Raw genomic sequence first — 15,276 nt, forward strand, 5'->3', positions numbered from 1 at the left:
GGTTGACATGTTCGATGGTATTTGTTTTTAGTGATAAAGCAGTGACCTACTACAGTATCTCCCCCTATTGCACTGCGGTTACGTAATTGTTTAACAATCATCCGTAAGAGATAATGTTCTATAAATAGGTGTTGGAGACCTCCAATAGGCTGCCCATACATTTCTCCCTACAGTTGACAACATGATGGATGACCACCTTGCTTTGTGTAATCAACACTCACTCTGTATATTTTTTCACATTATTTCATAACTGTAGAGTCAAGAATACAAGTTTATGTTAACTTTTATTGTCATTCATCCTCATACAAAGTATATGACTGAGTGAGATGACGTTTCGACCAAAGTGCAAAAAGAATGCAACAAATCATACAAAATAAAAACATAAAAACATAAAATACAACATTAAAACATTAAAACAGAAGTAGACTTCAAATATGGGTGTGTTGCACATGACTACTGGTAAGATGTGTGTGCACACCCATAGTAAACACAATAATACTGTTCTTACCTTGATATATATATTTTGTATTTAATGTTTTACTTCATACACATACAAATGTTGTGGGTTTTAATAATCCTTTTTGTTGTAACATTTAGAAATCAGATGTATATTGTTCATCAACGTCTTTAAAGAAAATTACAAAATTAGGTTTGATAAACATAAAGTTACATTTATGGCCAGAAAATGCCAAAGGGATCAATAGGTTTATGATTAAAACAAATACATTAATGTTGTCTTGCAGTGGTTTTGACAAAATAAAACATGTCACATTATAAAACAAAGTTTAAACTCATATATATATATGAATTAAACCCGATTAAACTCTGCATCTTCACCTATTTATAGACGGTCTATGATCTTCAGTCATTGAGTCGTGCGTCACGTGACTTCCGGAGGTGGTGACTTCCGTACCATGTGACCTCCAATAACAACCCATGGCGGCGCACTGCTCCACAGCGCTGTTCACAAGATCAGGTAGAAACCGAGCTAAAATCCTTTTTATACCCGAGTCAGCAGCTAAGTTTAGTGGCTTCTCTCCCCGCCCAAGTCAAAGCAATGTGCTCGATCAACAAACACATTGAAACAAAAGACAGCAGCTCCGATATCTCCACATCAGACGGCGGTGTTTCTTGCTAACTCCGGTACTGATAGATACTAGAAGTTACACTGAGGTGTCATCGTTTACATACACGAGGACGCAGAGTGATTAAAAACACATAATAATGAATGTGATGCAGTTCAGTTCACAACTCTCACTAACTATGACCTCTATACTGAAACATAGGTCAGGCAACGTTTCTATGACAGTGTCAATACTGTGGGACATTATAGGCACAATACAAGCAGACTTAGAACTGTTCTATTAGATTGTACATGTATGTGTCTAACGAAGTGATCACTGGATATATGTGATAGATAGATATTTGGCAAAGTAGGTTTGTGCATACCATATTTACAAAAAGCTGAGCTTATATTACCTACCCACATCACACACAACACTCTTACACATATTACACAGTCCGATTCAATATCTATAGATGCACATGACTGTACATAACTTTACTGCACAAGTGAAGCCAAACCCAATATCACAAGAAATCATTTATCATTTATCCAATTATCATAAATCAAGTGTCAAGTGTCAGTTCCACACAGATGAAAACCCAGCCTTTACCATATTAATCATACAGTGACCACAATGAATCAGAATCAGAATCAGAAGTATTTATTGCCAAGTAGGTTTACACCTACCTGGAATTTGCCTTGGTATATAGGTGCATACAAGGAACATAAAACATAAAAACACAATAAGTACTACACACATGAAAAAAACTAATATAAAATAAAAAGATATAAAAGATATATATAGAAAAAAAATAAAGTAAAATGCAAAATGCAAAACAGGAGTGCAATGAGAATGTGCAATGTAATGTGTGTTAATGTAACACAGACCTACGGCTGTGATGATACTGCTACTGACAGCTAAACCTCTCATCTAAACTGTTCTTGGTGGCAGCATAGCTTGTATGTTTAGGCAATTGTTTAAAAAAAATCTGTGGTTTGTGACACAGTTCACACAATATTTTAGAAAACACACATTGTTGTCAATAGTTCTTTCTGCCATTTATTCTAAGCAGATGAGTATTGTCAGAGAGAGCACTCTTTATTGTGCTGCTTTCCTTTTCTCCAGGATTGGGCAGTTTCCTGCAGAGAGTTTGTTGCGGTCTTCCCTCAGCCCCACTGTGTCAGCAACACCGCCGCTTCTTCTGGAGGAAGTGGAAAAACTCTCACAATGTAGTTCGCCCAGCTGCTGTCAGGCCTGCATATGCAGTGCCCAAGGTACAGGGCCCAATGTTCCCTTTTTGCCACAGAACTAATTGAGGAGCTTGCTTATGATGGAACCCTGCTTGAAACGATGCTCAGATTACATTCAAATGTTCTTCATTTGAAGGGGTCCATCGTCTCCATTAATAGCATCAGTAGAGATGCAGAAGGTTTGGAAGGAGCAGTACATTAAGATCTGAAATCACTTGGCTGAAGCATTTTCAGAGGATTTGCAGTGAGGTTAAAATGACCACATATCAAATTCTGATGTGATTACAAACCATCATCAGGATCGATATTTCGATTTCAATTAATGGCCCTCTTCACGTTAAATCTCTCCCATTAGAACAATACTTATAATGTTGAAGGAAAACTTTAAATTGTTGCAGAGTGACTCATTTCTTCATTTCTTTACTAATTTACTCAGTGGAAGCTGAATCAACTAAATTCTCCTCACTAAACAAAACAGAGGCAGTTGAATTGATTAACACTTTCGTACAGAAACTCTGCTATGTCTCATTTTCTAACATGGTTTGGTCTCTATGGTCTCTATTTTTATATGGAACCTTGGGACAACTGTATGACCCTTCATATCCTGTCTTTCCGGACTGCAGCACATCGTGCGACCTGACTATGTCGGGACTGGACTGGTCCCGGAGTGGCCGGATTACATAGAGATCAAAGACCAAGAGCAAATCAGTGGCCTGGCCCGAGCGTGTCAGCTCGCCAGACATGTACTGTTACTCGCTGCAGGCAGTTTGAAGGTCAGTACCGAACTACCACACTGAGTATTAGTACTTAAAAAGTACCATTAAAAAATCAATTATGACCTGTGGCTTCTAGGTTGGCATGACAACAGATGAAATAGACTTCATCGTGCACCAGGAGACAATCAAACACAACGCCTACCCATCCCCTCTCAGATACGGCGGTTTCCCCAAGTCTGTCTGTACGTCTGTGAACAACGTGGTCTGTCATGGGATACCTGACAGGTAACTGGTCATATGCTCACAGCAGTTGCATACTTTTATCGATTTAATTTATTTCCTTGCAATATAAGATTCTGCCTACTACATTGAAATTATGTTTTAAGTTGGATTTTATGTAGAAATTTGGGTTGTGTATCATCATGAATATATATATATTTTTTCTTATTACCACAACATATCTGTATCATTTTGGAACAGAGTGCATTATTGGGGGAAAACCCCCCCAGATAAATATAGATACAGTCTATACATTTCTGACCGTGTATATATTTGATGACGGTATTTGATCCAGTATTGATTATTATAAAGCAACTGTGGTAAATAATGAAAACTGCAAGATTCTCTGTATTCATCAGTTATCTTTTTAAATGGATGTGTCCTGCAGCCGGCAACTTCTAGATGGAGATATCATCAACATTGATGTGACGGTAAGTGGAAGCCTTAACAGACACACAAACAATCCAACAAACTCATAGACACACACGATCAGTCAGAGAATCACCGTTCCTGTCCCTGACTTCTTCCTGTTCCTGCCAGGTGTATTGTGATGGTTACCATGGTGACACGTCAGAAACCTTCTTAATTGGCCAGGTGGATGAGGCTGGGCAGCGGTTGGTGGAAACTGCCAGGCTTTGCCGAGACGAGGCCATCGCTACCTGCAAGCCGGGTGCACAGCTCTGTGTTATAGGAAACACTATTAGGTACAAACACGCACACAGAAAATATACAAAAAACGAATACACACATTAAAATGTATATTTACAATATAATCACACTGATTTTTCTCTTTTTGACAACTGATATTTTTTGCACTGCTGGCAGTGAAATAGCTCGCACCAACGGCTTCCAAGTGTGTCCTTACTTCATTGGACATGGAATAGGCTCCTACTTTCACTGTCATCCTGAAATCTGGCACCACGGTAAGTTTGGGTCTGTGGTCCGATGATGAGACAAACTCTTTTGTCAATTGTTATTGAACTGTAAATCTCTAATTAATTCCAGGATATAGTTTGACTTGTGAGCCAGATGACTTTTAGAAGAGACTCTCAAGACATCTTTAATTTGTGAGACAGTGATATTGAAAACTGAAATTAATATTAAAATAAAGGACATGTTGCCTAAAGCTCTTTTTCATTCTTTATTTTTAGCTAATGACAATGACATGACCCTGGATGAAGGGATGGCTTTCACGATAGGTGAGATACAATTTTATCATCTTTATATGCACATACAGGTGCTGCTGTGTGCGAGTGTGGAGCTGATATCATATGTTAATTTATAGAGCCCATACTGATGGAGGGGTCTTCAGAGTTCAGAATCCTGAAGGACAAGTGGACTGCAGTGTCTGCAGATGATAAAAGGTAAAAAGACGTCTCGGCTGTGTGCCTGTAGTCATCATGTAGCAGAGCCCTTCTAAAAAATATCCCAGCTGAACTTTTACATTACTGTTTTTTTGTCATTGTCTATGTGTTTGGATTTTAACCAAATGAGATACAGTTCATGAATTAGTGAACTTTAGAGGTGCTTGTTAACTTGTTTTTCGACTGTGGGAGAGCCAGGCGAGCTGATTCTAGTCTTTATGCTAAGCTAATCTTTTTGCTTTTAATCTCCAGATCCATAGTAACATACACAGGCAGGAGAGTAGCATTAATCTTCTCATTTTCAAAATGTCTAAAAACGACAATAACTGTAGTAGCATTTGCCAAATGTTTCCTTTTGAATGATGTGTGTCTTTTCACGTTGACGTTCATGCAGGTCGGCTCAGTTCGAACACACGGTGGTCATCACATCTGACGGGGTGGATATTCTCACCAAACTGCCAGAAGAAAGCAACCTATGACATAAAGGAATCGAACTGCTGACCTTGAGATTGGCTGCTAGAAACATTTGGTAGAATCACAGTTACAAGAACCTGAACGGTGCTTCACCTGGACATATTTAAAACCACTCCCACACCTTCTCTATGGTGTTTAAGTTAAAATTAAGTTATTATTAACTGGGGATTACATACAGTATCACAGTACACACAGTATTTATGTATTCATTTAGACTAAAATGTAAAACTTCAATCTTGATTGGAGCACAAACAGAAATCAATTGTCTGTTGCTACATTCAATGACTCAAGTTGACATCTCTGCATGTCTGAGTGTTTACATGTTCAGTATAAGAGATCCCCATCCTCTCTTTTTTTGGCCCTTCAGGACTTGGTCGAGGTCTTTCTGTTTTAGACCAGCACTGGGATGTGTTCAATCCTTTGTGACAGTTCAGTAGATCCCATGATAGTTTAATGTGACCTTTGACAATCAAGGAGCACTTGTACTGTAACTGTTAAAGGGTGAAATTCACATCAGCAGGGTATTGCCCAGGAAACATGGAGGCCATGAGTATTTAGCTTGCTATCAAGCAAAACTATAGAAATAACACTGGTTTTAAAATAAAATCACTAAAATAAGACCACTTGTCATTTGTTCATGTTACCATTCAATTAAATTGTCTGTACAAATTAAAATGCTCTTTCTACACTGCAACTTATTTTTCTTACAGAATACAATTTTATATGATTTACGTTTTTGCCTCATCACAATCAGATTTGATCACATTTAGCCTCGCGTATATAATTCTTGGTTCATACCGAAAAAGGCTCAGGTGTAATAGTTGTGTAACTTAAGATGCCAATTCTTTATATTAGTATACTCTGTGTAATAATACTTCTACTGTACACCATGAATCCCTTAAAATACCCAAGAATATTACAGAAGGCGTGACTTCAGATTCCTCATTGGTAGCTGCTGCCCTGAAAACAAAGTCAGCAGAGATTAGGTTCATGGGGTTTTAAGACATTTTGTGCAGCCTTCAAAACAATGTGATGCAAACTCTAATTGATATCTAATACACATTTTGATTAGGATAGTGGAACCATGTCTCTCAGTCAAATTACACACTGTAAGTCATATATAAACCAGTAGATGGCAGCACATGCTTTATAAAATTGAACCTCCATACTGTCACATTCATTCCCTCTGGTGGAACGAATAGGAGGAAGCTGCATCTGACCATAAACAATTAGTTTGTGCTCCACAATCATGAGGAGAGAGGAGGGGAACTGTAAATCTTAGCATGTTCAAGTCTGTCACTTGATGTCAAGGCCCCTTGTTAGATTAATCTAAACTGAGAGTAAGTAATGGCTGTTGAAAATCCACTAACAGGACCATGTGACATCTTACTTTGAAATATTGGTTCAATACCATTAAAACAATTTTTTAAAAACGAACACGTTTATAATAAAATCTGTAGAAGCTCGAGACCAACAGTGCTGCGTAGGGTTATAAATTCCAGGCCTAACATCAGATGTTTCTCCAATTCCTCTCTACCGTCTTTAGTCTGCAGGAGGATTTAATAAAGAAAACTTATAATTAGCACAAGAGACCACATCAACAAGGCGCTTAACTCACATTTCATTTAAGTGCTAATTACAGGTCTTTGGATTTATATAGAAGTTGGTTTGCAGAGTGCAGAATATGCATGTGATTGATTTAAACACTTCTGCTACAGAACTTCATCAAGTTCTCAAACTGTCAGTCTGGCTACAGTGGTGTGAGGACACTGTAATGTTTGATATTTTTTATATTTTTACAAAGACTAAGGAAGTGAAGATGCTTCAGAGAAAAATTGGATTCCAGCCTGCTACAGGGTGTGTTTTCACTTCCTGCCAATGTACTCTTGAGTGTAAGCATGAGTCTAAGCTTGTGTGTGTGTGTGTGTGTGTGTGTGCGCGCATGTGTGTTTCGTGTCAGTGCTAGTTTGTGGGTGAGGCAGGAAGGATTTGACGAATAAAGGTGAGCCAGCTAATCTACAATCTGATAATGACCAGCCAGGAAATGATTCACAAGTCATAAAGGTTGTTTGATGCATGACAAATAATGAGCAGGCACAAAGATATTGAACTGAACAGCACTTGTAGATTTTTTTTGTAAAAGCATTACTGCTCTTGCAATTTGTGTTGGAAATCTGACTATAGATGTAACCCAGTCCTAACGGGCCTGCACACGAGCAATTCAAATTCAAACACGACCCCAAAAATTGGAAGGAAAGATATATGAGGTTTATGAAGAGGGCGGAGAGAAAGTGAAGGTGTAGAGCAGAGGGCAGATATTTGGGGGGGGAGTGGAGGTGGGTTAGAGGGTAGGATTTTAGGGAGGAGCAGGGAGGAGCTGGGAGTGGCGGGGTGAGGTGCTGAATTGTTGAATTGTTGAATTCCCTCTCTATGCATGTCATTTTTTTCCTGCATGTTGGGACTCATTCGCTGCTCCGCTCCTCTCATAGTTCCCTTCTCCCACATCCCTCAACCAACGTGGTAATCCGTCCTCTAGTTTTCGCATAATTCTGCTCACCAACAAACGCAACAAGTGCAGACAAAAACATAACTCGCAGATTAATACGTTATGTTTCTCCAACATTTTTGCGTTCCAGGTGTGTAGATCTGTGTGCGTGCGTGTGTGTGTGTGAGTGTGTGTGTGCTAAGGAAACTGTGATATATCACACATACCTGGGACTTGACTGAGGAGCACCACAGGAATTCCCGGTTCCTAGGCTACCTGAGGAGTTATGACTCGAACAAAGTGATGCATCCTTTACAGACTTGTGGAAGCAGATCTGTCTCTCACACACACACAAGCACAGATGGCATGTTCTGAACCAGAGTAACCCTCTGTGTCCAAACCCCTGAAGGCCAACACAGAAAAATCTTGTTACCTGAAACGGAGCGTTCACTTTAACAGGACGTGTGGCTACAGGCCGATGGAGAGAGAGTAAACACACAGGCATCTCTTGAGAAAGGCTTGAGAAATTTACAAAAATGTTGAAAACTAATTCTTGTATCTGCACCCTGATTCCAAAATGTAATGGGTTCTTTCCTGGCCCATACCTCATCCTTCCACCAAGTTTCATGGTAATACTCCTGGTAGTTTTTTTTTGTAATCCTGTTAAGTAATAAACAAAGAAACGCAGATGAAAACTTAACCTCCTTGGCGGATGGAGTTTCTCCATTCTACATTGTGTGGATAGGGAGAGAGAGGCATGAACATCTGTACCAGACACTTGGCAAACCATCCATCATCATGGTGCACAGAAGGGAAATGGGATGTCCAATGTTACTAAGATTAACCCCTCAGGGAACCATCAATGTGTGTAAAAAATACTTAAATCTAATAGATATTGAAATATTTTACAGGTTAACTGCTTGTAGTGCTATGGGAGAAGTCACCAGACCACGAAAGTCCACAGGATTTATCCTCTGGGCACCATGAATATCTGTATGAAACCTTGCGGCAATATATTCAGTAGCTGTTGAGATATTTTGGTCTGGACCCAAGTGGTGGACGGACATCAACTGACCAAGCTAAGGAACGGCGTCGTCATCTCTCTCAGCAGCTTGAGAGAGAGAGAGCATGAAAATGTGATCGTGTCGAGAGAGAGATTCGATTCATCTTTTGACAAACAGATCATTTTTTCATACCATGAAATTTGCAGAACAGATGACACTGATTACTGGAATCAATCCTTAATGAGTCTAAGCACATTTACGCGAGGCATGTTTTGCAGTATAATTAGGTCACGGCTTATATGTGTGTCACAAGTTACAGTTAATTGGCAAGAATGCATTGAATGTGTGTGTGTGTGTGTGTGTGTGTGTGTGCGTGCGCGAGTGGAGCATCTGTAAACTGGAGTCACCAGACTGGCGCAAGGGAGGGTTCCCTCTTGATTGACACTTACAAGATGGAAAACCTTTCTCTCCGCTAACCTCTTGACTCTTTCATTCCTTTTGCTGTTTTTACAACAGTGGAAATATTTTGGTGGGGCGATCTGCCACCGTCAAGTCACAGATAAGCAAAGCTCTCCATGCATCCACCGATTCCTGGGTGCATCTCTCTCTCTCACCCTTCCTGCGTCTAAACAAACAAAGCAGATTGCCACAATAAGAGCGAGGGTGCACTTTGTGTGTGTGGGAGGTATGTATCGCCGGAGGCAGCTATAAAAGGTCTCAGATAAATGGTGTTTGTCTGTGTCTGTTGTCTGAGATTCAGACTCACACTGTCACACATTCACATAAACACACAGTGGAGTTCACAGCCCTGCACGCTGAGCTCTCGCAGTGTGTTTGGACCTGAGAAAAACTGGTTATACAGAAGCAAAACCCATTTAGCTCTGTGTGTGTGTGTGTGTGTGTGTGTGTGTGTGTGTGTGTGTGTGTGTGTGTGTGTGTGTGTGTGTGTGTGTGTGCGTGTGTGCGTGTGTGTGTGTGCAGGCCTCACTAGGAGCTTGAAAGAGGAATGATCATGTTTCCTTTTCATTATGTTTCCTGTTTTTTTTTATCGATTTCAAAAAAGGTTTCACCAAAACAAAGGACTGACAAATACTGACATCATTGTTCCCATGCTATACAAAACTAATGTATGATTAGAGTCACTGTGGTTCATTAGAGGAAGAGTGGAGGAATTTCACTAACGACCCTTTCAAGTTCGAAAGGTTCCCCTCAGAATGCCATTAAAACTTGTTAATGTTTTGGAGGCACTTTCTTACCATGTCACACTATGCATCATTGAACAGAAAATGATTATTCTGCTATAATTTAATGGTCAAATTTTGGATATTTTGCTTTAGATTCCATCAATGGTCTCAAAATAACAAACTATTTTTGCTGTTGACTATATATATACTATATATATATTTGACTATATATACTTGAAGACTTCAGGGATTAAGATATGATATTCTTACTTTAGATGTGTAAATCCCCTCCTTAAAAAAAAACAAAAAAACATTAGTAACAATAAGGTTTTGATAAAAAGACTATATATGTGTTACCCTTTAAATTAGCACTAAATTGGCAGCTCTGTGAACTCAGGCACGCAGGCAACTAAATGTCTGACATGCAACAGAGAATTTTTACATACAGGGGTTCAGCATTTATGTTGTTTACCATGTTCACCATATTAGTTTAGCTAGTACGCATATTTATAGCAGCATATTTCATTAGCATTAAACACCAAGTACAGCTGAGGCTGTGTCATTCGATCTTTGTTAATAATCCACAATACTGGACATATTCAAAATGTGAACTGGTGATGGTTCAAGATGGAAAGTTAAGGGATCCCCTAAGTGATTTCAATTCATCCTAAAGGGAAAAATTATTTACGTAATGGAGATACGAGATGATAATTTACATGTTGTTTCATCATGTCCTTGTTTTGTCGTCCGGCTGCTGCACCTTCACATGTGGGAGCTGAACAGAAAAGTCACAGTGTTCTTTTACTTTTACTTACTTTTCTTTTAGTTGCTTTACTGGGGCAATTTGGACATTGTTACCTTTCACAAAGAATTGGGAAAGTTATATATACTTCCCTGCACGTGTTTTCTCAGCCCGTCCAGAGACTGTTTCCTCAACTGATGTTGTTATTCTGGTCAACTTTGCAGCTTTTGCTCTTTTATACGCCGAGACAAACATTTGTCTCCGACCTGAATCTGTCAGGAAGAAAAAGAAACTGAGCAGAACTGAAAGTGAACTTGAGGTTAGTTCACATCTTTCTGAAGCACACCTGGACCCACACATAACACTGCGGCCCCTCCCTTTACTGCTGCCATCTCATATTACATCCTCTGGCCAGGGCTGGGAGACACACACACACACACACAATACAGTGAATGGGAGATACTACATAAGGGAATGTAAATTAGACGTTTGTCCCCACAATGTCATCTGATGCTAACTCTCTGTTTTACAGTACATGATAAACACAACAGCCTCACCAGCCTCGTTCAGTTTATTCTTCATATTCACGTCAGGGATATCTCATGAATCCCAGCACCTCCGGAACAACAGCATTAAAATCATGATTACACTTTCACCCGCTGTTAAGAATGCATTCAAATGTTTTGCCATTATCACTTTGATCTCAGCTATGGGAAAGCACTACTTTCCAAAATGTCAGCCTGCTCCTTTGTATTCAAACTGAGAAGGCCGACTGTAACCTGAGAGGAGCTCGCCCAGCAGCTCTCATTAATCCTCCTCCTGCACTGTGCTGTTGTTCAACATACCCTATAGGTTTCAGCCGGTCCCTCTTTGAATACACATTTCAGTCTATTACTGTTCATTTAGTCTCTCTCGTGTCTTTTTTTCAACCTAGCTACTTAATTAACTACCACCAAGGAGGTTATGTTTTCATCAGTGTTTGTTGACATTTTCTCTAAATTCCCAGACAATAATTCATGTATCTTGGTGAAAAAAACAGGCATGTTGAGGGGACTGATATTTATGAGTGAAAATTGGTGCAGATCCATGTAAAAATCTGGATCTGGTGAATTTAAATGTGGAGACTATTGGGCCTCGATGGAGGTTTGCAGTCTCTGAGTGCCATTCGAGTTGTTCAAGCTATTCTAGGTTTTCAGCTGATCACGCTTTAAATACACATTTTATTCTATCACCATACATTTTGTCTTGTTACTGTTATTGTTCAGTATTTATTACTTAACTTATTTATTAAATGGAGCTTCCACACTATTGCACTTCTAAAGGTTAAACGGTGTGACATCTTGAATCTTGAATCAGTTTGTCTGATCTGAATCACAATCAGCCGTGAATTAATTCTGAGCTGAGCTGCTGTCAACATATTTGCAGGCTGATGGAATCTATAGCGCTCAGGGAAAGTGCGACGCACTGATGTGTTGTGGATCCTCTTGGGTGTGGAGTTCAATACGATTGTGAAACTGATTGTGCAACTGAGTGTTTGTCTATGAGTATCCTAAGGCTACATGATTCTACAGAGTCATAAAGACACTCCCTGCCCGTCAGCTGTGCCACACCCTCAGGTGAGTGTGTGTTTCTTTCCCTGTGTGTACCTGCAGATTTGGCTTTGAGAACAAACACAGGGCTGTGGCTCGGGCGAGTCCGGGCACTGCATTTTTCGTCATGCATGTGTGTCAGAGAAAATTGCTTACACTGTTTTTTTCTCCCCTAATGTTGTAACACTGTACATGTTGTACATAGAGCAGATAGACAACTCATTTCTTAATTATGTATAGAGCTCATTTATATCAGTTACAGTGTAAACATGCCTGTTTGATATTTTATTGGGACATTTTACTCATATTTTGTTAAAGATTCAGTAAAATTTCATTAATGATTTATCAATGACTTAGACGTAGCTTAATCATAATCAGACAGGCCCAAGAAAATCATGTCAGACCCCACTCACGTACCAGCTCCTCTCAGCAGGCACCACTGTCTCAGACACTCCCACCGTCCATCAAAGCCCTGCTTTAACTGGAATATATGTATGTATTGTTTTATTCGTTGACCATTGTTTTATATTGTGCTACATGTACATTTTATCTAACCATATGAACATGTGTTGGAAGTATGTAAATGTTTTTTGATTGTGTTTTTATATTGAGGACAATTTCCCAATGGGAAAATAAAGTATATTTTACCGTAATATGATTAATACTGAGGCAATCTTCAGGCAGTGATAATACTCTGACTAATCTGGTTCATTTAATAAACGGAGTATTTTATAAGCCAATTATATCGTAACTTTTTAAGATTCAGAAGCTGCTTGTTTACTTTTTGTTGATTTGCAGTTAGTTCTAGATTTTGTTCTGTAGTAATTACGGGAGTTTAGTGTCACCCTAAAATCGTGACTGAAAGTCCATAGATTGATGCTTAATGGCTGCAGGGGGTTTCAGTCTGAACCAGATGGGACTTTTATTTCCCATGTTGATAGTGGAGGAGGCGAAGAAAATGGGACAGATAAATAGTAGCATAAAAACAATAGAATGACACTCAGTAGAGTGTATACCTCCGACAATAGTCCTCTTATGAAAGCACGTTTAATTTCACTTGATAAACAGACATTTCTGCCTGATTTTTCTCATCGAAATACATGAAATATTTTCTAAATAATTTCCTGGGATCTTCCCTGACCCATTCAGCATCCTTCCACCAAGTTTCATGGAAATCTGTCTTGTAGATTTTGTGTAGTCACGCTTAAAAAGGGACAAATGGATATTGATAAATATGTATATATGATGTTGGTTGATGTTAGTTGTGATGATTAACACCATCAGAATATGGTTTTCATAAAAATGATCAACTGCCATGGAGGGATGAATGAGAGCTGATAAGGCTGACAGAGCAAACACCAGAAACAGAGGGAGACCTGTGACTGGAAGTCAGAGAGAGCAAGTGCCATGTGTCATCACACACACACACCCACACACACACATAAAGCAATGCACAAGCCAAGGGCAAGCTAAGCTAACACACCTCACGCTGCTGTTCTTATCAGCGATAGAGCTGATTCCTGTTTCTGACCGACTGCGACAGAGCCATAAATCACTGCTGTGCCTTCAGCTGACTGCTGCTCGTACCTGGAACCGGAACAACATCAGGAACAAGCCAAACTGGACAGGGGAAAGAAACACACATGCAAAAATAGATTCGGCAGGCGGGCGGTCACATGATTTAGGGATGCCGCTACTTTTCTAGAAAGAGATTTTTATCAGATAGAGTAATATTATCAGTATAAAGGCCAAACATGTGACTGACCAGGACAAAAGCAAAATATATTTCCAGAGCCTGCTCATGAAGACTCTAAGTAGATAACGCATCACATTCTTCCCTGTGCCCTTTTCCTTTTTTGCACTCCCCTCTCTTGCAGCCATTATTTGCGCCTTCCCTTCTGTATGTGGGCAGTTCCCCTCTCCCTCTCTCGTCTGCCCTCTTTCTCTGCGTGCAGACAAAGCCTGCATTGTCTGCTGAAATGCTGTGTTGCAGGGGACAAGCTTTGGGTCAGTGTCTCATGGAATGCCTTGAAACCCATCTAGTGAGAGAGTGTGTTAATTGTGTGAGTCTGCTGTGCCCAGGCCGCTCTCTGACTCCCCGTATGGCTCTTGTGACTCATCTAATGAGTCGTTACAGGACAACAGGCCCTGTGGTGATGGCATGTTGCGATCAGAGCGAGAACGCATGATGGATTGTCTTTCTAATTTCTCAGTACATCCGCCAGCTGATGTACAACAAACACAGCAGTTGCTATTTTTCCGTTCCTTCTATTCCTTTGGTACAAATTTAAATCGTTATCTCATTGTCTTCCCATCTGTCACGATCATTGCGTTGCTATTGTTGTCTGGATTAAAAAGCCATGTGCCGAGAGGGAATACTGGTGTTTCTGACAAAAACACTGTATTGACGAGCTGTTCCAGCATCTCCTCCTTCCCCCTACGTCTCCCTTTTAACTAACTACAAGGATGTTTAATGTCAGCAAACACAGTTTACTGTAAGAGCGTGGATGTCACTTGTGCAAATATTCCCCCTCTTGTGGGACTTGGGATATGTTTTGTGTACTCAGAGGAGTTCAACTGAAGGCTTTATCACAGATTTACATGCCAGTGTAGCCTCAAGCACCAATTTTTTTAGTTCTGCAAATCTGTTTTGACGCAACCTCAGGCCTCATTGACCTTGCATTGATCTGCAGACATTGATCTGCTGCAAACTAACAACAGACTAAGGAGGTATTACAGTATTTATTTCGATTGCTAACATGCATCGGTAAAAAGTGAAGTCACACAGCAAGTGAAACAGAATTCTATGTGGACCCAACAGAAACATCTTTTCATTGCTTTCACATACAAAAATCCACGAGCTCTTTTCTCATTCATATCACTGTTATCAAAACAGATTCAAATCAAAATGATGACAAATTACATACATTTCTAGATATAGATAACTGTAGCAGAATATTCACAATAAAATATGAATCGATAATAATCATTCCGCACACAGCTGATTGCAGCTTCAGGTGTTTTTACTCTCATTACCAAACCAACACAATCTGATGGCTTCAGAAGGATCTTGTTGAAGACAGGATGGTGGGTAAAGAAGAGAGGCAGGGAGAGAGAGAGTA

General features: G+C 39.7%; 1 protein-coding gene across 2 annotated transcripts; it reads left to right on the forward strand.

Annotated features, from left to right (window-relative positions):
• Positions 1 to 828: 828 nt before the first annotated feature.
• metap1d (methionyl aminopeptidase type 1D (mitochondrial)) lies at positions 829 to 5,770 on the forward strand. 2 transcript variants are annotated; one of them, XM_034613931.1, is made up of 10 exons: positions 829 to 976; positions 2,178 to 2,341; positions 2,941 to 3,090; positions 3,170 to 3,318; positions 3,701 to 3,743; positions 3,853 to 4,016; positions 4,138 to 4,235; positions 4,464 to 4,511; positions 4,598 to 4,676; positions 5,071 to 5,379. In XM_034613931.1, exons 1-10 carry the CDS (start codon positions 937 to 939, stop codon positions 5,153 to 5,155), a joined length of 1,020 nt encoding a protein of 339 aa, XP_034469822.1. In that variant the 5' UTR covers positions 829 to 936; the 3' UTR covers positions 5,156 to 5,379. The 2 variants fall into 2 exon arrangements, with proteins under 2 accessions (XP_034469822.1, XP_034469823.1); XM_034613932.1 differs by having other exon boundaries at positions 848 to 976; positions 2,193 to 2,341; positions 5,071 to 5,770.
• Positions 5,771 to 15,276: the final 9,506 nt, after the last annotated feature.

The sequence above is a fragment of the Hippoglossus hippoglossus genome, chromosome 17 (genome assembly GCF_009819705.1).
Source record: "Hippoglossus hippoglossus isolate fHipHip1 chromosome 17, fHipHip1.pri, whole genome shotgun sequence".
Lineage (NCBI taxonomy): Eukaryota > Metazoa > Chordata > Actinopteri > Pleuronectiformes > Pleuronectidae > Hippoglossus > Hippoglossus hippoglossus.